Below are 25,602 nucleotides of genomic sequence, written 5' to 3' on the forward strand. Positions count from 1 at the left end.
AATCTGCAGTACATACAAGGAATAAATTCTTGAAATATATTTGATTTAGTTTACAGATAAACAAGGGAAAAAAACAGTGCGACATGTAACGTTACAGTGCAAACAAGACGTGAGACATACGGATCCATTTGCAAGCGTGATCAAAACAGGCAAGGGTCAGGCAATGGCAAACAGGTATATAGAAGGCAAAACAAGAGCAGTCCAGTAAACAAGCGAGGGTCAGTCGACGGTGAACGTAATCCAACAGGGGCAAGACTAAAGGGAAAATCCAGGTACAAGGCAAATATCAGAACAAGAGAAAACAGAAAAGGCAAGACTAAGATAAGGCTAGGAAAACTAAACAGGCTCCGTAAGGTAGCTTTCAGCTATAGCAGTGATACACGCCAAACAATACTCGGCCCTGAGAGAGAGGAAGTCCATGGCTGTGTCCGAAATCGCCCCCTATACCCTTAAATAGGGCACTATTTGAGAGAACAGCCATTTTTAGTGGTGTCCGAAACCATAGTGGACGTTCTCGAGTGCACTCATTCAATCCCACAATGCACTGCAAAAACGAGTGTACAACTGGTGCACGCTCAACAGCTAGAGAATGCCCATAATGCACCGTGAGAGTCACGAGCCGAATTAATTCCCGTATCTCGCCAGAAGATGGCTTGTTCATTTTTACAAAGCGCTCATCCATGGCACACAGCATAATGTACAACACGGGTATAAATTCATTGTAAATTGATTATTAAATTGTTTGATTAGGGTTTATACCTAATTTCCGTGACAGAGTTCAAGATAAATCCTTTAATCTTACTACTGGAGCTGCTAGTTTGCTAGTTTCAAATGATTAATAAACAGCAAGCACAAACTATGCAAAAGCGGCATTCCTTCCGGTGCACTCAGTGTCCGAATTCACTACTCATTTTCATTCACTCCTTCTAGTGAACTGAATTAGTGACCTAATGTAGGGAATAGTGAATGAGGGTATATAGGGTGATTTCGGACACAGCCCATGGCTTATGTAGCATGTCTGATTGGATTCAGCTGTGTGTGTGTAATCAGTGCATTCAGCTGTGTGTGTGTAATCAGTGCAATGGATAATGGGAACTGTAGTCTGAGTGAAGTGCAACAGTAGTGTGGTGCAAGAGTCCATAGTAGTGAGCGGGTGATCTCTGGTGGTGAGCGAACGGGAAGTGCATGGACCAGATTCGTGACAAACGTAGCCTATATACGCTGAGTTTCAGTTCATTTTTGTGACAGGCTTAATTTCTTCACAGAAAGGAAACTCAAATTGGCAGAAAGCGACATCCTATTTGTTTTCTTTATTTTACAAAAGCACAATATTTTGTTTTCATTGTGAGTGTACACAAATAAAAGCAGAACTTTATACAGTGATGCATTATTAATAAGACCATAAGTGTTTAAAGTTGATTCTGCTGGTATAAGGAAACAGTTGAAGTGATCGCGCCGGCATGCATGCACACACACACACACACACATCAGGGCTTTGTTTTCAAGTGTGCAACTCATGCACCGAACCGAGATGTCCGTACCGTGACGGTTCGGTATGAATACATGTATCGTTCCACCCCTAGTACACAGAGGGTAATTAACAAACAACACACAGCTGGGAACAATCAAACCAATCACTAGGTGAAACAGGAACCAGAACCAAGCAAAACTACAAACTAAAAGTCCACACAAAAGCCAGGTAAACAAGATGGGAATCGTGACAAATTGTACCTGTGTTCCTCAACTCTCATCTCTCTTTCACAACCCTAAAAAAAAAGAAAAAAAAGTCTCCCCTCAGAGATTGCTGAGGTGTTGCCGGCTTCCCAGTTCTCCTTTTTAGCTCCATGGCTGACTGAACAAGGCATTGAGAGATTGAAGAGTGTAATTCAGTGCTCAGCAGGCTTCTGAATACTGATTCTTAGTCAGGCACATTGAATGAAATTAGATACCAAAAGAGGAGCTGTCAGACCTACATGGCCTGGAGGCCAATCATATGATTAATGGTGATGACATCATCCCCTGGGGCTGCCCACTCTTTTGTAGCAGAATTGGACACTGTGAAAAGTGCAGACCTGACTCCATTATGTAATCGCAAGGGCCCGAGAATAGGGCCTCTAAAATTAGACTGAGCACCAATGGGAACCGTAAAGATACACTAACTTTTTTTTTTTTTTTAAATGCGCAAACTTTAAATAATAAGCAAGTACATGATAAATTCATTTTATATACAATGCCTTTGTCTTACCCTGAATAACTATGATAAGCCTTTAATAATGATCTATATTTTAGAGTGGTTTGAATGGATTCCATGGGAAACTGCATATTTCCATAATTTGTCCATGCATGTTTATGCCATATCTGTAAATAAAGGAAAGAAGGTCAGGCTCCTACGGCATGCAGTCAATGGTGTCATAGAAGCTTGAAGCCACAACAAAATGAACCTTAAACCAAAATGACTGCAAGCAAAAAGGAAAGTGACAGTATCCATAATAAAATACAAATCAACACCACTTGGCATTTCAGAAATATGTTTAGTTTGCATGGCATCACATTTGTTGTGCATTGACTAGGTTTATAAAACAATGTTCATGCTGGTAACAAAGCCTGTGTGTAAACCAGTTACAAATTTGCCTATGAATAGCCTAGTAGCCATACATACATGCTCACAAGACATTTTCAGATATCCAGCTTTCTTTCATTATTTATTAATTGATTTATTTATTATTTTGGAGTGCCTCAATTCATTTGCACAGAACAGCGGAGCAAAATAACAACTCACATAATTAACAAGTGTTCCACCGCAAGTAACTGTTAGTTATAGGTTTCAGCCACTAAAGCAGGGGTGTCCAGACTTGTTCCTGGAGGGCCACTGTCCTGCAGAGTTTAGCTCCAACCCTAATTAAACACACCTTAATCAGTTAATCAAAGTCTTCAGACTTCCGGTCAGGTGAGTAAGAGCTGATTGGAAATAAAATCTGCAGGACGTTGGCTCTTCAGGAGAAGGATTGAACTCCCCTGCACTAAAGGCCCAAAAGTATAATAGTGTAGATTTAAGAGGACTAGAAAAAGTCCACACACCTCCTGAGTTTTGAATCACTAATTCATGACTGCTCAAAAAAAATAAAAAATAATAAACATCAGTGAGGGCTCTGAAACTATAGAAGGAATAGATCCAGTCCATATTCAGACCAGATGGTGGATCAGCACCTAGAGACGACCTCTAAACCTCTGAATGTCAGTGGAGACTATGTCAACTAGATGTGCCCGACCTTGTCACCTTGATGACCATCGGCACAAAACCATGGGGTCCTCTGCATAATCTGACCTGTGTTGCAGCCTGGAATTAAACCATGCCATGCTGGTTTTAGGAGAATTTGCCCTCCGACTGAGCCTAGTTTCTCCTAAGGTTTTTTCTCAATTTCTGTCACAGATGGAGTTTTGGTTCCTTGCCACTGCGCCTTTGGCTTGCTTAGTTGTTGATGCTTGACTGATTGCACAGACACTATTGGAAGAGAACTTAACTGGATGATGACATCACTGAATCATCAATGAACTGACTTTAGCTGAAAAATGACTCATGTTATTGTCCTCTTGCATTATTGACAAACTATTTTCCTGTTTGACACTGTAAAGCTGCTTTGACACAATCAGTATTGTATAAAATGCTATACAAATAAAGGTGACTAGAAATTTAACAAAAGAGATCACGACCACGGTCACATTCTGAAAGCGGACAACTTGAAGATTGAGCTGTTCCTGCTTGTCAGTCATATTGTACATGGTAATTGAAAGTGAAAGTGACGTGACTTGTAGCCAAGTATGGTGTCCTATACTCTGAATTTGTGCTTTTCATTTAACCCATCCAAGTGCACACACACAGCAGTGAGTAGTGAACAAACACACACAGAGCAGTGGGCAGCCATTTTTGCTGTGGCACTGTCACAGAGCTGCCCTCTGTTCCCTCTGCCGAGCCCTTTTTTGTATTAAGACAAACACATACTTGGGTTTTAAGACTCTTTATTTACCTTGATGTGGTCAGCAAGGTCGAGAGATGGATGACTCACTCACACACACACACACACACACACACACACACACACACAAAAACCAGTGGACATTTAAGCTTTCCTTATAAACTGTTGGCTATTACCTGGATCAGCATACATAGTGGTGGGCATCTTGCACTGGGTAAAAGGACTTTTGTCAGCCTTTTTATACCTTTCCTGTGTTGCATCATGGGGAGTGGGAGATACCAAGTGGAAAGGGGTGGAAACTGTTTTATGAGTTCTTGTATTTGACTTTCTATAATTATTGCTAAATTGAAGGTATGATATATTGTGCTATTGATATTTGGTGTATTGAAGGAAATAGTGTTATTCGATGTTTAAAAGTGCAAAGTCTTCAGTGAACTCCAGTTGTGTCTTAGTTTTCTGTTTCAAAATGAAGCAGCAAAATAAATACGTACATTTAAGATCGCTAGACTACATAATCTTACCCTCTGAAAATAAGGTACCATTATATGAGTGAAAATATATAATTTTGGTCTCAGTGGAAATGTTCACTATTTGGAGCTCCGTATGATCTGTTTGTTTAACATCTTCCTTCTCTCTTCACACTGCAAATAAAGTTGCTTTCCAAGTGCTTGGAGTTTTTAGAAGACAATCTAGAGAGTGTTTCATACACCATATCTGCAAAGCTGTTGGTCAGCTCGGATTCTGTATTTCCCTGCTCTTATTCTTATGTTGTTTACTGTCCCTGTGGAACTATTTGGGTTAAGAAGTGCTCTGTGCTATATTGGTAGTAGCCACGTAGACTCAACTAAGAAAGAGATTGCCTTTTTTTACGTTGAAGAAACATTTGATGTAAAGTTTTTGTTTTGATTTAATTTCAGACTCTTTCCTCATTTATCTGAGGTAGATGTGATATCCAAGAGAGACATTACAAAGCGTGTATCATGGCTGTGGCCGGATGTCCAGATTATTTTCTACTCCATCCAAATTACCAGGTAATTTTTGTTGTTGTTATCTTTTCCTATTACATTGTTTACCCAGCCTCTACACTGTTTTTGTCTTCGTAAGATATTTTTGTTCCAAAACCTCTATTCAATATGTCCTCGCCTTTAAACATAAACTGGAAAAGCCAGTCAGATTACATAGAGCCATATTAAAAATATTAATGCAGTATCAGTAAGTTTTCCTTTAGTATTCTATTTAGTATTGTATTCAAGTAGTGAATAAGCAGTAGTATTATTTACTAAAGCAGAGCATTGTGATGAAATACCAAATGCTAATGACAGTGGAATGTTTTTTTTTGTTCAAAACGACCCTTTCCTGATCTGGAATATATTCAAGCATGCATTTAAATGCATAACCAACAAGTTATGAGAGATATACTATGAATATTGTCACAATATTTTATTAAACCATTACTTCATGATACTTCATGACACTATTTGTAATTAAATGTTTATTTATTGATTTATTGATCTATATTCATTAAGTGACATCATTTTGCCTTCATCCTTTCTAACTGTGTTATGTTATTCATTTTATTGTGTCCTGTAAAAACTGATAGTTGACTTACTCAAGGTAGTTTTGTATGGTTTCTGAGAGCATGTGAGAGAGCGATCGAGGGCTTCTGTATATTTTGAATGTACCTGACATGAGCAGTAGATTTAGAGTCTGAGCATGAATGAAGATGGGGTTTCAGTGAAGACCCATTGCATCAGTGTGCATTCCTTTGGCCTGAACGCATTGGATTCACATGGTGTAACCTGATGTAAGACATGTAAATTCTAGCCTTATTCTTTGGAGTAACGTGTCGCTTTTGAAGGGCTCTCCTTGTTTGCATTGTTTACATCCACGTGCAGCAGTTCAAAACCAACTGGGAAATATCAGTCAGGCATAGCATGGAGATCTGGCATTGGTACAGCTTGATTATAATGCATATCTTCCTCGGGACACCCACTGTCATCCCTACAGGACTTCTTAATGCAAAATACCCAGACGCTCTGATGTGAAATTAGTGTGTCCTTTCAATCATGCTTGTCAAAGAATATGTGTGTACTTTTTATATACAATATCAAAAATTAATTGTGTAAATATATAACTACTTTTATATTTATGGGTTGGATTTTTTAAAGCATTTTAAAAAAGTCTGTTCAGTATTATTTCAGCAGCTTTATTGCATTGCTCAGGAGCTAATTACCCTTTTCCATCCCCAGCTCCTCCTATCTTCCACAGTCAGGACTTGGCCTTCTGTTATTCCTTGTTGAATCAGACTCCTTTCTCTTGAATTATGTTGTTACATTAAATTGTTATTAAGAACATTAATGATACCTGCTAAATTTATGTTGGTTCTGTTCTGTTTACCCTAAGGGGGTTACTGAGTCTCACCCTCAGGCGTCACGGCCACGGACTGTAGGCTGAATGTCTGATGCATATGGCACACTTAACTGGAAACACTTCAGGAGTTTCGAAGTCGTCATCTGATTGGTTGAATTATACAGGATTTACGGGAGATGTGTGTGTCGCGTTCTTTAACGTTCTGCCTAGAAACAAAGATGCATTGTCGCCAAACCCCCTCATGGAAGAAGAAAGATGTCATGTTGACAATTGTGACAATGAGGGCTTATCAGAATCAACTAAGCGCTGGATTTTCAAAAGTATGTGAAATATGTAAAGTTCACTGCATAGACTCTTTAAAATACGTCCAAGAGTTTTACACACCGGTCTGTTTTTGTGGGGACATTTCCACACCCCTAAACATGATGCAGCACAAAACGAAACGTGATTGGTAGCTTTACCTGTCAGTCATAAGGCATCTTGGACAGACCTTGGTCATTCAAAGTTGCCAAGGTTCCCAGACCTTCTGCCGTCATTCTGAAGGTCTGGCTATGCGAGACTACTGATCTCCCAGCGCTTATCCATGTTAGGCTGCATGGGTGGGCAGGGAGTTTTTTGCCCAGAACAGAACCATACTGCCTTTGAGGATAGTGGTCCTGACAAAATTCCATTTATTTTTGCAAATTTTTTCCTTGCATATACAGACTTTATTGTTTTATCCTTGTCTCAGACACAGACCAGTCAATATTTAATATACAATGAGGCATGACAATGACTGCCTCATTTGTAAAGTAATATCCACCACAATCAACCATTTTGCCCCTAAAAAGTTTTATTTTGTTAGTGTAATTGTTTAACAACAGTCAGTGTCAGTGAAGATTATGCTTGTGATGAAATATGAGACATGCGATGTGTGAAATGCGAAACAACGGAAATCAATGTGAATATCACTAATTTGACTAATTCATATAAAAGTTGTAATTTTTTCTTTTTTTAATATTTATAATCAATATAAATTATATTCTAATAAATGTATAATACATAAACATTGGAAAAAACATTTAAAATTTAATAATTTCAACAGTATTTTGAGAAATTTGGTCATGACGGTTCGGGGGGCAGAATTCGCCTATGATGCATGTATGTCCATAAGTGGACATTGTTAGTAGATGTTAAATAATCTTGAGTTTGAAAAGAGTGGCTCAGTGGTAGAGCATTGCGTTAGCAGCGCAAAATATTGTGGGTTCAATTCCCAGGGAACACACATACTGGTAAAAAATGTATAGCCTGAATGCACTGTAAGTTGCTTTGGATAAAAGCGTCTGCTAAAATGCATAAAAGAGCATTTTAAGAGAGTTTAAGAAAGCCCACTTGGTCAAAAGTGCCCATATTTGAAGAAACATATATGCTAATGATGATCCATCAGACTGCACCTCTAAGCATTTTCAATGCACTTGTGAGGAGAAGGAGGAATGGTAGAGGCTTTTAGATAGTGGTAAATAAAATAAATCTGCCCGCAGCATCTGTCTGTGCCTGTGTAAGTCTGGTAAGTAAGTGGGATTCTGGGCCGGGCTCCAGGCTTGGCTAATGCAGGGGGACTGGAGGCCTGCTACGGCTCTTCAAGGAGAGCTCCCTAACTACTGTTTTAAAGGAACTGCTGAACTGGCTTTTATTGAGCTGTGCCTCTCGCCTTTGTGCTCCCAATTAAGATGATGAGCTAATGTTTGAATTGCTCTAAAAGTGTAAGCCCCTACTTTCAGGATCTTCATTAAGCGTGGGCTTGAATTGAAAAAAATGTATAGCTAAGCAAGCCTTTACACTAATTTAATCACTTTTCCTGAACATCCATAATTAAAGAGGCCTTAGGTTATAATAACCTAATAAATCACATAGGCCGGTATTGAATTGATATGTAGAATACCAAGCAAATTGTAAATTGGGAGGCAATAAATCCTTTGAATTTCAAGTGAGAACTCTTCCATTTTCTGTGAATGGTAAAAGTATGCAAGTTTGGCATATGCTTTGAATTTTTAATTATTTTTTTTAAGCGGATGTTTTTGGTCAGAGGAACATTACATATGCCAGTTGAAGATGAACTGCTCCAGAAATGTGGTTTTGTCATTAGCTTACCAGCCATATTGACTTTTTCCTCATACTGCTATAGCCATTAAAGTGCCTGATGTTGGAGCGCATTGGTATTTTCAGAGCTGTAAATTTTATGCCTCGAGTTTTATAGCTGTTTTCAGAGTGAATCAAGACAACATATGGCTCCAGGTTCCTGGAAGTCAATTTTCCTTTTCTTGGTATTTCTAAGAACTTGAGGATTCTGTTTCAAGGTCTTTTATGTTGTTGTCTTCCAGACACTTCCAGACACTTTCTCTGAATTGTATTTTGATGATCTAGTTGGCCTGGTTCATCCCATACAGAAATGTAATATATGACATATATTGCCCTATGTCAATAGTGATATTGTCATATATGTTACATATAAGGCCATATATAATTTTAACATAGAGTGCATACATTCTCTGGGTAGATGAAGATACACGTTAATAACATATATAAAATCCCCATAATAAAATTTTTACATGTACTATACATATGTTAATAACATCAATATGATGATTTTTTAATGTGGTGTTATATGTAGCAACTTGTCTTTCTAAAAGTGTCTAAAAATACAATAATAGTCTGTCTTTTATATTTACTTATATAATGCCAACATGGTTTTAGAATGGATACATATGCATGACGAATGTCAAAAATGTATTACATATACATGAACATATACTTTTTTATGGTCTAGTTATATATGTTAATATATGAAATTGTTCCAATTTATAATGAGGTTTATAATAAGGTTTTTGCTTCATATGACCATATATTTCATATATGGAAATATACGTACATGTATTACATGTGTATGGGATGAAAAGAAAATACTGTAATATAGCTTTGATTCTCATGAAAATCTGCAAGCATTAGGATAATTTTTAGTTGCTGGCACAATTTCTGCTGTAGACATGAAGGATACCTAATTGGGGAGAGGTATCACTTTTCTAAGCATTTGGCTAGCAATAAACATGACAGAAAAACCCCTGGATTTACATTGAATGTCTGTAAGCAGCGCCCTAGCAACATCCTAGAAACTACCCAACAATGTCCATATCTGGCTTAATGTTTATATCAAAACAGTACTGTTCAAACATTTGTGGACTTTGTGGACGGTACGATTTTTTTAATACAGCAAGGATGTGTTAAATTGATCAAAAGTGGCAGTAAGGACTTTTCTTTTTCTTTTACAAATAAATGCTGTTCTTTTTTTCATCAAAGAATCCTTAAAAATCCTTAAAAAGTTGTATATCAGCCCCCCCAACTCCCCAAATAAAAGCAGAACAACTCTTTTTTCTAAACACCAAATCAGTAAATTAAAAAAAATTCTAAAGGATCATGTGACATTTTAAAATATATTAAAATAGAAAACTGTTATTTTAAGTTGTAGTAATATTGCACAAAAAACACCTCATGGATATATATTGCATCCATCTGTTAGCAGAAACTTGATCTATGTACAACAGCACGTGGAGGGTTATGACTTTACACCACATGTTTGGGGATAAATTAACCACAGCACCCTTGAATAGTTCCCTTAAAGCACTCCTTGCTAGGCGTATGTGATTGCAGGTTTCTTTCTTTTGTCTAAATATAGCCTTGATATCAAAAGGTGATATTTACCTATTTTTTATTTATTTATTATTATTATTATTATTATTATTTATTATTATTTTTTTTTTCACACATTACATTTCTTATGTTTTAAATGAAAATGTTCTTCACCAAAACAGAATTCTTCTTGATAACCGAGTACACAAACTTTATTACTGGCAAATTGTAGCTTGTGGTGTAAATGACGCAGCAACTGTGACAGTCATAATGTAAAAACTGATATACTGTATATACTGTTTTTTCATTAAATATTTAAATTAATTATATTTACCTATTTTATTGGATATCATGTAAATTGCAATAATAATAATAAATATAGCTGCAAGCAGCAATGACCGGGGTTCAAGCACATAAAGGCATTTAAGGTGTCTATTTTAGGGTCTAGACCAACCTGGATATATGGCTGACAGTAAAACACATCCAAAATGTAGAATATGCTCACAGACACACACACACACACACACACACTGAAATGAAATGATTAAACTAGTTTATTAATACTAAATAAGCATACTTAAACACACAGACAATGAGACAGACATATATGCACACACATTTTGTTGCAGATATAGATATTTGAAATAAATGATAGGTGACAAAACTTATTGCAAGTCTTCTCTTTTGAAGAGTTTACATGTCATTTTTAGGTTTCACTGTAATCATAATCTGGCATTATTGTAAGAACTGATTTGTCTGTATGAACAAAATGGTAAACTTTGACTCAATGTGCTTTTAAATGTTATAACAGTAATTTTATAATGCCTAGCATGAATCCATAACCTAACCTATGAACAGTACTGTTTTAGGGCATTTAATGAGCCCATTAGTGGTCTTCCGCTGCCATCTAGTGGTTATAGATGCAATTTGGGTACACAATCTAAATAATTTATGATAAAATGACCGGTTTATAGTTGTACAAATGCAAATGTCCAACATTTGTTTGATAATTATTGACCTATAGAGTCTAGAGAATAGTACTGCACTGATTTGATTGATTTTGAGTTCAAATCCGAGAAGTAGATCACAAAAGTAGGTTTTTAAAATAATCTCAAATATTTAATGAACAGTTTGATTTACAGCATTGGTCCCAGAGGTAAAGTTGTTCAGAATGAGGAGATCTATCGTATGATATGAAGATCTAGTGTTCGTGTAAATATATGAGAATTTTGTTTAGCAATTTGAGGCCATTTACCATTGAAATCTTGTGTTTTTGAAGCCTTTTTAACTGTTATTGCACCACCTATGGTCCAATCTCCATGAAACTTTGCATGCTTGTTAAGAGTCATCTGACACATGTTTTCACCACGTTTCGTAATGTTTTGAGTCTTTGTTTAGGTTTTATAAGCTTTGAGGTATATCTGGCCAGACCCCTTTTCTAAATGACCCTGTTATAAGTAACCAAAGGACACAATTCTAAATTGTTTTGATAATTATTGATCTAGAGAGTCCAGAGAATATTACTGCAGTGGTTTGATCGAGATTGAGCGAAAAACCTAGGACTAGTTCGCAAAAGTAGGTTTTTAACATATTTGTGAATAATTAATGAACGATTTGATTGACAGCAATGGTTCTTGAGACAAAGTTGCTCATTATGAGGAGGCCTATCCAGTGATATGCATAATGTGTGGCTTTTTGAAACACCACGTGATTACAGAGCCAAAAAACTCATTAGCGCTAACTAGTGGCTGATTTCTTTCAAAATTCTTACAGACTTTTAGGGCCATGAGTCGAACATGCCCACCAAGTTTCGTTCCGATCGACCTCCGTTAACCTTGTCAAATAGGTGTTTACATTTATTTGGCAAATGGCGGCCATGTTTTTTGAGATACGCGAATGTCCTCATAGACTCTTGTGCCGCTTCGGACAAAGACACGGCATACCAATTTTCAAGTTGATCGGACCAACAGTTGCCTAGTTATAGCTTCTTCGATCTTATAGCGCCACCAAGTGACAGATCTGCGCAATTAAAAAAAAAAATTGACTAAACATTGAGCTCATACACATGTGTACCAAGTTTGGTGAAGATATCTCATTTTGTTCACAAGTTATAGCCTTTATGGTAATATTGGTTCGCGACTTTTTGTCGCCCCATTGCAACAGTGAGTCGAAATTTCAACATTTTTTTTTGATAATTATTAATATTCACTGTCCAGAGAATATTTCTGCAGTGGTTTGGTTCTGATCGGGCAAAAAACCTAGGACTAGTTCGCAAAAGTAGGTTCTGGACATAATTAAAATTTGCGGAAAAACGAGACTTCCTAGACCCAAAATCAGAGTGACCATTTTTAATTTGCCTTGGCCCAAAGATTCCAAAAATGTAAAATTTGTTTTTGATCACTGTAGCGCCACCTATTGGCCGATTGGGGTGAGTCTTTGTCAGAATGTCCCCTCAGGGAGCTCTACCTTCTGGCCAAATTTCAGCTCTCTAGGCCTTACGGTTTGGTCTGCACAATCAGTTTTAGCGGAGAAAAATAATAATAATAATAATTTAAAAAATCCTTACAATTACAATAGGGTTTCAGCACTGCGTGCTTGAACCCCTAATAATAATAATAATAATAATGATGATGTTCATATTTTAAATTGCAGGTCTGGGTCTGGGACACAAATCGAACAATAAAATGTAGAAATAAGATATGAAGGAATAGTATGTCCTTTGAGAGCTCTTTGGTCTTGGCCATGGTGGAGTTTGGAGTGTGACTGTTTGAGGTTTTGGACAGGTGTCTTTTATACTGATAATGAGTTCAAACAGATGCCATTAATACAGGTAATGAGTGGAGGACAGAGGAGCCTCTTAAAGAAGTTGTTACAGGTCTGTGAGAGCCAGAAATCTTGCTTGTTTGTAGGTGACCAAATACTTATTTTCCCGAGGAATTTACCAATTAATTCTTTAACAATCCTACAATGTGATTTTCTGGATTTTTTTTTCTCATTTTGTTTTTCATAGTTGAGGTATACCTATGATGAAAATTACAGGCCTCTCTCATCTTTTTAAGTGGGAGAACTTGCACAATTGGTGGCTGACTAAATACTTTTTTGCCCCACTGTATAAGATTACTCAGATCATCATTTCTTGTTTGAACTGATCAACTTTCCGAAGATCTATGAAAAAATTCTGTAAAGTCAGCAAAGAGGCAATACAGACCTATAGATTATGGTCCCAGACAAACTTAAAGTGTGATATTAGAGGTCTTCTGCTGAGTTCAGTCAGACAGAACCACTATGGCTTCCCTCAGTACAAGTATGGGTGGAACTTAGAACGGATTAGTCACACTCGGCTAGCTAGAACCACCACACATGCTCAAATACACATAAATACACACAGTCTTTCTGCCCTTAGGAACATTTCAGTCTTTTAATGCTAATGTCCAGATGCATTGCTTTAGGATTAACTGTCAGACTGCAGGAGACCACAAGAAGAGACTAGAGGTCCTTTCTTGTTCAAAACTCCATCTGACCATATGATACAGCAATACATGTATAAACATCATAAATATCTTCACAGAACAGACAAGACAGGCTTTTTGCTCCAAGCTGTTCTGATAAATCAGTGCTGAATTCCAACTAGAAATAAAAAATTAATATTTTCATACACATTCTTTTGAAGCATCAGGAATTTAAAAGTGCATAACTACTTTTGGAGAATAAATTTGAAGAAAAAAAGACTTTAGATAGCTGTGGTGTTGTCACGTGTTTGTTTCTGTTTAGTACCTGTCTGCCCTTATTTGGTTCAGTTTCGGCCGTGGCTCACTCTGGCTCAACGGCCACCACGAAGTCAAGCCTGCCGGCCGCAGCCCACACAATGCCGTCGACCGCCGCTGACTCAAGCCCGTGGTCCTCCAGAGCGCCACCCAGAATTCCTAATTTTCTAAATTCCTAATTGGGGGGGGCATATGCCCGTGGCCGAGCCAGCTAAGGTCATGGAGGATCCACCATGGCCTCCTGAGTCACTTGATCCGCCATGGCCTCCTGAGTCCCCTGATCCGCCATGGCAACCTGAACTGTCTGCTCCGCCGTGGCAACCTGAACTGCCTGCTCCGCCGTGGCCCCCTGGGCTACCAGCTCCGCCATGGCAACCTGAACTGCCTACTCCGCCATGGCCCCCTGAACTCCCTGATCCGCCCTGGAGGCTCTCCTTGTCTCCGCCCTGTTCCTGTCTTGCACCAGCCTCCAGGGCGCCCCCCCTCCCCGATATTACAGTTATGCCGCGGGACTCGCCTTCCGGGAGGGGGGCGATATCTGTCACTTGTTTGTTTCTTTTTAGTTCCTGTCTGCCCTTATTTGGTTCAGTTCCTCTTGTCATTTAGTTAATCATCGTTTATTCAGGTCACCTGTGTTGTATTATTCATTTCATTTGCTCCTTGGTTTGCCTGTCCTTATAAGTCCTCAGTTTCTGTCGAGTCTTTGTGCTGGATTAATGCTATTTTCAACGGTCTAAGTATGTTGATGTTTATTAAAGACTCCTTTACTTCTATGCCTTCATCATGCGCCTTTCTTACAACCAAGACCACATAACAGAATCCAGCACCAAGAACAGTTAAAGATGACTACAATTGAGGACAAGCTGTGTATGCTGTGGCAGAGTGGTCGGACGTTGGAGAGATATGTGGAGGAATTCCTCACGCTTTCCAGCGAGGTGAGCTGGCACGAATCTTCACTTGGTGCGTGTTTCCAGCTGGGGCTGGACGATGATATAATCCGCTGCGATCTCCCTACGTGTGACTTTCCCCTGATTGAGCTGATTAATCTCGTCCTCTATTTAAACGATTCCGACTTCGAGGTGGAAGAAGTAAATTCTAAGTCTCCTCATCCAGCCCCCTCTGGAAGAAGCCGTGTCTCCCCAGCTCACCTCATGCCAGGAACCCCCACATACCTCGCCAACGGCTCCGACCACCTGCCCAAACCGAGGCATCCCCATGTTCTCCTGAGCTCCACCTTAATCCTCAACCCAGGAGCGCTGGCCGATCCGAAGTCTCGAAGGCCGCTCAGAAGTCAAGACGGCTGGCTGATCATCAGTCAGGCCTGCCAGCCTCGGCTCACTCGGGCCCGCCGGCCGCCACAAAGTCAAGCCAGTTGGCCGCCGCTGACTCAAGCCCGCCGGCCACCGCTGGCTCAACACTCTTGGACATGACGCTGCCTCCAGAGTTCTCGGCCCCTATCCTCTCTCCAGAGTCCGCTCCAGAAAGCTCTCCATCGTCTCCATCGTCTCCTTCGCCTCCGCTGGTCCCGTCCAGCCCTCCTTCGTCTCCTGAGCCCCCTGTGTTACCGAACCCCGCTCCTCCAGAGCGCCCCCCCCCCAGTGCCCGCTCCTCCAGAGCGCCACCCAGAATTCCTAATTTTCCCCAAGAAAACTCCCTGATCCGCCGATGTTACGGTTATGGCGCGGGACTCGGCCGGGGGCGATATCTGTCACTTGTTTGTTTCTGTTTAGTTCCTGTCTGCCCTTATTTGGTTCAGTTCCTGTTCTCATTTAGTTAATCATCGTTTATTCAGATCACCTGTGTTGTATTATTCATCTCGTTTGCTCCTTAGTTTGCATGTTCTTATAAGCCCTCAGTTTCTGTTATTTTCAGTGGTCTAAGTGTGTTGATGTTTATTAAAGACTCATAAAAATTAAAATAATTATTTTGGAAAGGGATTTTTCTCACTGGTAATGTATTTATTTAATTATTTATTCTTAAAAATAGGATCTCAATGAATACATAGTGCTAAAAAAAGAAACTGGTTCCAATAATTCAGTGAGCATTAGCTAAAGGTATTTGGCATAATTTTAAAGTGCTCATGTTCTTGTTTTTATTTTATTTTTATTCTTGTTGTTGACACTTTCAACAACATTTGGTAAAATGCCACTGCCAACATTCCAAAAAAAACTAAAAGGTCAGTTTTTAGGATAAACTACTTTGACAGACATATTCAGTGTTGCGCAAACTACCGTAGTTGTACATTTCCAATGTCACTTGGGTGCAGCACACATGAAGTAGCCAACTACACTAGATGTCTTCTGGGAATAAAACCAATAACCCGTTATCGTTATTGTAAAAAAAAATCAAATTATTATAATTAGTGGTCACTAATTTGCTCAAAAAAGTAAAAAAAAATCCTACATTGCCCTATGGACATGAATGATACCTCAAATCATGAGGTTTGGTGAGAAGAGGTGTGGAAATTAACGATTGTTGTTATAATACAACATACACACACACACACACACACACACATATATATATATATATATACATTTGTATGTATATAGAACATATATCACATTTATATTACATTTATACATGCAACTTTAAATAGTCTGTGTAAATGCCATATCAGATGTAGCTTCTGTTCCATTTGTGTTTTGTAAAGATAGCTTGTTGATGTTGATGAAATTTTATTTGAAACAGTCTAGTATGCTGATTAAAATAATTGGTTAAATCTAAGCATTTGACATAAAAGGCAATACAGACACATTTAATAATGATAACAATGATCTTTACAAAGGTATTCAACCCTGGGAATCAATTGCAGTGGGCAAATATGGTCCCTTAGTGAAAAAGTTCATTTCTGACCTTGTATCAGATGATTTCCTTCAGGTAGATGCTAAATTGGGGGGGGGATCTCATAGACTCACATTGAAGGTGGGACCCGAGTCATATCTACTGTAGGGTCCTAAATTGTTTTTAATGTTGTTTCATCATGAAAAAATATTCACAATAAATTATATCTGGATGTTCATCTGCAAGATATTAATCAAAATGTATTTGACCAAAAATGTCAACATGACATTTCCTTTTTCATTGGTATTATTCAACACAGTGATGAGCAGCACAGCTGCATGTGTGCGGCATCTTCAAATTTACATAGGAAAACAAAACAGTCTTGCTCTGGTTCTGGAACATTGTACATAGTGTTGAGAAGCTATAAAACTACTGACGCTTTGCAGCCACATCACAGCCAGATTCTGGGTTTTGCGGTCTCGCTCTGAAAACCATCTCCAAATACAAGAGTGCCACAGGACATTCTGTTCCCAGCTCGTGCTGTGAAAGTTCCAATCAGCGCTGAAAGAGATATCCCACAATCCTTAATCCTACTGCGCTCAAACCCAGCTCTTTGTTTTTGTACTGCATCCAAGAGTTCAAAGTGTTCCCCTCTTGTGAGACAGCAGAGAGGCTCTGTTTTGTAAAGGAATGAGTTTTTGAATCGAGTCGCCACCTGTAGTTTACACATGGGGAACGTAGCTCCCAGCTGCTAGTCACTTTAGATCTTATTCCGTGAATACAATAGCACAGTTTCAGCTGATCACAAGGCAGGACCGCGTCTGGACGATGCCGTTTTTTTCTCATAGCCTATAAACACGTCCGCGACCCTCCCCGGATATGGCAGGGGGGCTTCTGAGGACAAGGAGAGGGCCCCCTCTCTTCTCTTTCATCACAGATAGGGCAGTTGCTCCATAGAAGATCATTACTGAAAACAGACAAGAGAATTTTAATGCATAGACATACTGTACATGTGAACATGCATTGTACCTTAACACACATCATACATGGTTGCAGCTGTCTGATATTATCTATACACTGTAAATATAATTTACTTAATCAATATTTTTTGTCTTGTTAAATTATTTATTTATTTAAAATTGTATTATATGTTTTTAGAGACTATTTTTTTTTCTTTTTTGAAACATAAACCTCAATAAATAAATTAATAAAAATGAAGAAGAAGAAGATAAGAAAAGTCTATGTAATTTAAGATATGTATACAACAGCTAAATGTACCTTAATCATTTTTAGATATCTTACTGAAAAAAAGAGACAAAAATACTGATTAAGAAAATGTTTTACAATATGAAGAAATTCCTAGACAACATTTTGGAGGGATTGCCTATTTTCCAGGCATGTTCTTTCAAACTTTAACTAATATATTCCTTCATGGATAATAAAAAAGTGTGTGTGTTTGTGTGTGTGTGAGAGAGAGAGAGTGAGAGAGAGAGAGAGAGAGAGAGAGAGAGAGATAAAGAGAGTGCGGTGTGACTAATGTCAAAAAATCCTTTTAGCATGACTGCTTTATTGACTTCTGTCTCAGCAGGATAATGTAGCAGCTGCCAATCACAGACAGTCAGATTTGATTGGACCAGGTTTTCCGCCGTCAACCAATCGGAATTCACCCAGCCATCAAGGTCAGTGAACTAATCATTTGAATGTGCACTTTATACATTTCTTAAAATAAGATACCCTGGCTCCAGTGTTTGTAATGACAGTAATTTTTTGTGGTTATGGTGGATGATATGATGTGGTCTTAATATCCAAATCAGAGCTAGAGCGTTTTAATACACTGAACAAAATTATAAACACAACACTTTTGTTTTTGCCCCCATTTTTCATGAGCTAAACTCAAAGATCTAAGACTTTTTTCTATGTACACAAAAGGCCTATTTCTCTCAAATATTGTTCACAAATCTGTCTAAATCTGTGTTAGTGAGCACTTCTCCTTTGCCGAGATAATCCATCCACCTCACAGGTGTGGCATATCAAGATGCTGATTAGACAGCATGATTATTGCACAGGTGTGCCTTAGGCTGGCCACAATAAAAGGCCACTCTAAAATGTGCAGTTTTACTGTATTGGGGGTCAGTCAATATCTGGTGTGACCACCATTTGCCTCACGCAGTGCAACACATCTCCTTTGCATATAGAGTTGAACAGGTTGTTGATTGTGGCCTGTGGAATGCTGGTCCACTCCTCTTCAATGGCTGTGCAAAGTTGCTTGATATTGGCAGGAACTGGAAAACGCTGTCGTATACGCTGATCCAGAGCATCCCAAACATGCTCAATAGGTGACATATCCGGTGAGTATGCTGGCCATGCAAAGAGGCATTGTGCTGTGTGATAAAACTGCACATTTTAGAGTGACCTTTTATTGTGGCCAGCCTAAGGCACACCTGTGCAATAATCATGCTGTCTAATCAGCATCTTGATATGCCACACCTGTGAGGTGGATGGATTATCTCGGCAAAGGAGAAGTGCTCACTAACACAGATTTAGACAGATTTGTGAACAATATTTGAGAGAAATAGGCCTTTTGTGTACATAGAAAAAGCCTTAGAACTTTGAGTTCAGCTCATGTAAAATGGGGGCAAAAACAAAAGTGTTGTGTTTATAATTTTGTTCAGTGTAGATGTGCAGAATTGCTTCAGGTTTAATAACTCACACAATTAACAAGTGAGTATGGGTGTGCATACTTGATTATGGGTGGGGGCCGTCTGTCTCACACACTTGGACTTGGGTGGGGGCTGTTTGTCGTAGATGCCTTTTATAGTTGGAGACTTGCTCATTAAGTTCAAACTGGGATCTATATTCAGGCCTCTTCCGCTGTAAACACTCCAGCAGTTCAAAGGCTTGATTTGTAAAGACACAGGGTGCCACTCATTAAGCCTCCAACCTAATTGTGCCATACAAAAATACAGAGGCATGATATTTGGAGCATGAGATTTAAGCACAATATCGCCTCAGCATGGGAGGTAGAGCCTGAAGTTTTTTTTTTTTTCTTCTGAAATTCTGATGCTGTCATTGAAGTAAATGGAGCAGAAATTCTCATTTAGGACTTTTCAGAGTACACCGAAAAAATCCTCACAGCTGTGACTACACTAAACTCTTGGCTGTAATAATTGAGTGGATACATATAGTATAGTATAGATAGATAGATAGATAGATATAGTTTTTTTCTGTTGATTTGTGGATTTTTTTAACACTGTTCAATAATTTTTATTCAGACTATTATTTGAACACTATTATCACATGACTAAATGAATGAATGTATGTATGAAAAACTAGAAAAACTAGCAAAGCGTGTTCCCATGCCTGTTCTTTGACCCTGCAGTTTTCATACTCCATTGAAGACAACAATCTGTGACAACAAAGGTCTTATTTTGGGATGTTGGAATGCCGCTTAGAATAGAAGAGTAGCATTTGCTCATCACATCTCAAATTGAGGCCAGAAATATCTGTTGTTGCCTCGAAATCCCATATGACGTTTACGGCTATGTCTTTACAGTTGAAACCTCTCAAATACTTATAATATTTTAATATAGTTAATGACCACACTCTATTATTTGTTATGAAGTTAACTGGCATATGAAATGTACTGAAACTGAGGTGCTTTGTTAAAGGGCTCATATGATGCAATTAAAATTTTTCCTTTCTCTTTGGAGTGTTACAAGCTCTTGGTGCATAAAGAAGATCTGTAAAGTTGCAAAGACTAAAGTCTCAAATCCAAAGAGATATTCTTTATAAAAGTTAAGAGTCAACCACGCCTACCTAAAACGGCTCATTCTAACACGCCCCCACGTCTACGTCACGATGTGGGAAGATTTGCATAACACCGCCCAATTGTTCATGCAAAGAAAGAAGGCGTGACTTTTATTCTCGCTGTAGTATTGTTGTTGCTGCCGCCGCCATGTCGTGAAGAGCTGTGTGTTTCGTTGTGAAAGTGAAACTACTTTGTTTGGCCTTCCAAAAGAGGACACAACTAGAAATCAGTGGTTAAGTTGTATTTACAACACTGTTCCAGAACAGTTCAACCCAAATATTCAGATGTGTGCAGCACATTTTATGGAGGACTGTTTCCTGAACCTGGGAGAGTAGACTACAATATCGGCTGTTCTGACTCACAGACTGTAAGTACATTTTTCAGATTTAAAGGATTTGCCACTGACGATTCAAACACGAGTTTTGAGCAGTGTAGAGTAGCACTTGTTGTTTTTCATTTCTCCAATCACAAATGTAGACATGGTTTTATGTTTACATGGCGCGATGCAACGCAACGTGTACAAAGAGAGTATAAATCATTATAATCCGTAATTATGTCCCCACTGGATGCAACAAATGCCTCGTTTATAATGGGTTTTAATGTTTTTGTCTCGTCGCTCTGGGACACGGCATCACAATATGTTAAGGGGCGTAACATTTCCGTCACATGCTTGAGGTATTCGGCCAATCACAATGCACTGGATAGCTGGCCAATCACAGCACACCTTGCTTTTCAGACCGATGAGCTTTGTAAAAATCGACGCGTTTCAGAAAGGCGGGGCATAGAGGAGAAACAATAATGAACAGTATGTGGAAAATAATGTGTTTTTTTAACCTTAAACCGCATAAACACATTTCATTACACCAAATACACAAAATAATGTTCTTTTAAGCAACATCATATGACCCCTTTAAAATGTGACATTGTAGGCTTTTAGTACAAATGGATTACCTTTGATGGGTCTAAATAAATGTTTTGCTTTCTGGAAGTGTGTGGGGTTTGTCATTGATCCTCTCTCATAACAGGAGCCTTCGGTTACATTATTAACTGCAAGTGTTATTCAGCTTGGGTTTTTAGTAAGAATGTATGATTTATACGATTTTGTATTCTGCAGAAGAAAGACATGCAGTCATGCAGTTTCTTTGTATGAGCTTTTTTGTTTGAACTATCTGTATAATGGAGATTACTTTTCCACGACATTCTAATTTATTGAGATGCACCTGTAGACATTTACTAGTTCTGGGCTTGAAATTGAAAAGCTGGATCGGACCACTGCAGTTATTCAAGGTATTGTTTTGTTGAGGTCAGTTCGTCTCCTACACTGCATGGTTTTGATGGACCCATGGGCAGCAATATCCAGGGCATTGCATTCTTTAGAAGAAAGCGGTAAAAGAAGATATTTTTAAGAATGTTGGTAACTGAACAGTTTTGGTTACCATTGAGTTCCATTAAATTGTCAAAAAATATTTATGTTTCACAGTAAAAAGAAAGACAAACAGTTTTTTAATGAAATGCGGGTGAGTAAATGATGACAGAATTTTTTTTTTTTTTTAGGTGAGCTATAACTTTAACCCACATATATGCAAAACCATTAGTAAACAGTTGTCTCTGTACCTTTCCATTACTTTAGCTATCCCAAGCAAAAGCACACTTTTTCAGTTCATATGGCAAAATTCCACAGGCGAAATGCAGTCAACTCATTAGGATTTGAGGGAAGGACACGTGAGATGAAAAGTTTCTTTTCACTGATTTTACATCGGCTTCAAGTTTGTTGAACTGTTTTGCAATACAGCACATTATTCGAGGACTACTTTTAATGAAGTGTTTTTGTCTTTTTGGAACATGACAGATCCCATCCCCCTTCACTATATAGTATATTATATATTGTATATTTTGAAGGGTTAGGATTACCCTGCATGTCCGTTATCTATCAAAAATGCTGCTCAGGCTCATATTTTCTATTCTTCTCCCACTCCTTCTCCATATGAATCCCCCACCCATGTATCTCCCTCCTTCCCCCCTGTATTGTCCTTACATGAAGGCACTGTATTGTTTGGCCAATTTGGGAACTCTTTGGAGTGCTAATTATATCTGTGAAAAAACTGCCTCCTTTCACATGTATACATCCGTGTGTGTTTTTTGAGGCACATATCTCCCCCCACGAGTCTTCTACAGAACGCTCCTGCCCAAGCGATTCCTCCTTTCCCCTTTTAGCACGCCCGTCTCTTTGTTCACTCACAATTTGCATGTTAATTGTCGCCAGCTGGATGGTCTAATGGACTCAGTCGTAAACATGGTGCTATAAAACATGTTTTAAAACTTTTGCATTTGTCTTTAACAATCTTTGGCATAACTGAACCAATTTAACCACTTTGTCTTTGGCAAAGAATCAGCAGCCTCAAAAGTAGATTATCTTAAATAAATTTGTCACTGTGCCATTAATGGAACCAGATACATTGTGGTAAATTAGTTCATGCACAGCACTGCTAAAGTGGAGCCATATGGAAATCACTGACATATCAGGATGTGTTTCGAGCATCACCCTCTACTAATTGTTGAAAACTTCGATTTCTCATACTCTAAAACCCTTCAGCCATCTTTTAATTAGACAAATATCCAAGGTCCTGTTTGGATTACATTAATGCCCATCTCAGATGATCCAATCATAAGTGGGCAGTTGAGACATATTTTCATTGGTATTAATGTTTCCTAAACAAGAGCACTGCTTTTAAGGCATAACCAGCTACATTTAAAGGGGTTAGTTGACCCATTAATGCAAATTTTGTCATCATTTATGCAAATGTCATTTCAAAACCTTAAGATTTACATTCACCTTTGGAATGCAAATAAAGATATATACAGCACATCAAATAACACAGCTCAAACCTGCTTGATGAGGCATTATATGTATATGTACTCTATGTATGTCTGTTGATCAGTGTCTCTACAGAAAAATTGAATTAAACCACTTTAGAAGCTTGAATATTTTGGTTGAATGTACTTGCAATGGATGGACAAAATAATGAGAGAATATTAAAAATGCCTTCATTTATGTTCTAAAGATGAATGGAAGTGGGTTTGGAACGACATTTGAGTTGACAGATATCCCATTCATATTTGGTTGTGCCGCACAGCTACCACAACCACTTTAAAATTTAAATTATTACTGCAAAGTAAAATATTTTAAATACATCAGATGATGGCATTCCTTCTCTGAATTAAAAATGGACTTTAGTTATTTATTTTTTCATAAATAAAGCTTAATATTTTTGGTTATTATTTTTTTAACTTATTTTTTTTTCAATCTTTTTTCTTAAAATAGCTCTATCTAGTGGTGTCTTTCTTTAGACTAGCCCTGAGTGTACTGTACTCCATCTAGTGTTGTTTTTTGTTTTTTTATAATAATCATCTTTCTTTGTCATGATGTGTGTCTAATTAGGCTGTGTTAATCAATAAGCCGAAAGAACACCAGTTAAGATTTTTGCAATCCATAATGAATAAAAATCTACTTGTGTCGATTGGTTTATGCTTATCTGTGTTATGACTTTGTGACCGTTATTTCTTACTCTGTTTTTAAAATTTGGGCTATAGTTGACTCAATTCATTGGAATTGACTGATTCATGAGTCTGATTCCAACCAGCCATGCACCGGCTCCAGCGCTACAACCACTCCAATGTATAAGAGGCAAAAAAAGTTGGCAGAACTCAATTTACCTCAGCCTGGAATTTAAACAGCTCTCTTAAATATAATCAGATTCTGGCACCACAGTCTCTACTTTCAAAAATACAGTTAGCATTAGTTTAATTAGCTGATTACCCAAATGGTAATAAAACAGTACATTTGATGCTGTGTTCCCATGGCTGCTGAGTCAGTTCGCATTGCTTCCCACACTTGCTGAACGCTGAGTACTGTGCAGTCGGCAGGCTGGAGGAGCTGTTCTACTGAATCAGTCATTTCTCCGAGATGTCTGGGATGAGTCCCAAATCATCAGGTGTTTTTCTTCCGGAGAGCCAGCATAAACACTAGGACAGTTATTTTCTGAAACATCCTCCTGCAATCACACTGGTGCCTGAATTTGTGGCTATGCTTTAGTAAGGCTGTTGTAGAATTGTTTTAGCTCCCTCTGCTGGATATCAAGTCATCTGCTCCATCTGCTCATCCTCAAATAATTCCTGTATGACCTGTATGACAGGCTAACATTTTAGTAATGTCTGATTTGCCAACAAATAAATAGGTGCAGTTAAAAAAAAAGTTCTAAATCAATTTTGGGACATAGTGATGTGGTCAGAACTGTTAACAGGTGGAAGGGAGTATTATCAATCAATAAACTTCAGGATGTTTGTCACTCACAGCAATTATATGGCTTCATGACACTGAATATAACTACTTTCATGATATTTATTTATTATGGTTTTATAGTGCTTCCATCAAGCTTTAAAGCTCCATTGTAATTCCATGGAAGTGAGAGTAAGAATATATGTGAATATATACAATAAGAATGTGAACTTGTCCTTTAAATTTAGTTAATGAGCTTAGATTTAGAAGTACAGTTAGAATTAATATTAGTGCACAGATTTAAATGACCTTATTCAGCACTAAAACAGAACTGCATCATGGTTGATGTTTGCCAGAAATGTGGTTCAGAGTGCTGTCTTGTCATGCTGTTAAGCCATGTTCAATTAAAATAACCTGTCAATCACAACTCTCTCTAGAGCAATAGACCTGTTTATCGAGTTTAAAAAGATAGTTGGGGTTCAGACAGGGGACATTCCAAACATGCAATATGAAAACAAAATTGTTGCTTTTTATCGATTCTGTTGTTTCATTTATTTTAGTTATTTTTATATAATTCAATTTTTACCCATACCCAAGAGATTTGTTCCTTTTACCCCATGGCGTGACTTCACTCTCAACCTCCCCACTGTGCTACAGCCTGAGTGTGTGAATGTATCTTGGCTCTCCAGGATCTCTAAGTAGAGAAGGGGCTTACCTGTCTCTATTAATACATAGGGATTAGCTGATTATTTGATGGGTTTTCAGAAAAGGTCTTTCAGTGGGCACAGGTACACATAGGATGCCATGTAAAGCATAGAACAAATAAAAATAGGTGCATATTTGAGTTCAGATACGATTAAAAAGGTTTAGAGTGTGAGACTACACTACAGTATGTGAGTGTATTAAATTGCCCTCTAGTGGTGTAATCATGAAATGCATCTCTGAATGTTAATAAATTGTCTG

General features: G+C 38.2%; 1 protein-coding gene across 3 annotated transcripts in view; it reads left to right on the forward strand.

The window, feature by feature from the left end:
* The window catches only part of LOC107601668 (growth factor receptor-bound protein 10-like), a 108,159-nt gene that overhangs the window by 23,950 nt on the left and 58,607 nt on the right, over positions 1 to 25,602 (forward strand). For 2 of the 3 annotated variants that reach the window (XM_016293923.1, XM_016293922.1), the window contains exons 2-3: positions 4,892 to 5,005; positions 18,141 to 18,234. In XM_016293923.1, coding sequence (XP_016149409.1) covers positions 4,955 to 5,005; positions 18,141 to 18,234 — 145 coding nt within the window. In that variant the 5' untranslated portion in view covers positions 4,892 to 4,954. The remainder of the gene's footprint in view (positions 1 to 4,891; positions 5,006 to 18,140; positions 18,235 to 25,602) is intronic. The other variant, XM_016293924.1, reaches the window with a different exon arrangement.

This window comes from Sinocyclocheilus grahami, unplaced genomic scaffold (assembly GCF_001515645.1).
Source record: "Sinocyclocheilus grahami isolate Dianchi unplaced genomic scaffold, SAMN03320097.WGS_v1.1 scaffold310.1, whole genome shotgun sequence".
NCBI lineage: Eukaryota > Metazoa > Chordata > Actinopteri > Cypriniformes > Cyprinidae > Sinocyclocheilus > Sinocyclocheilus grahami.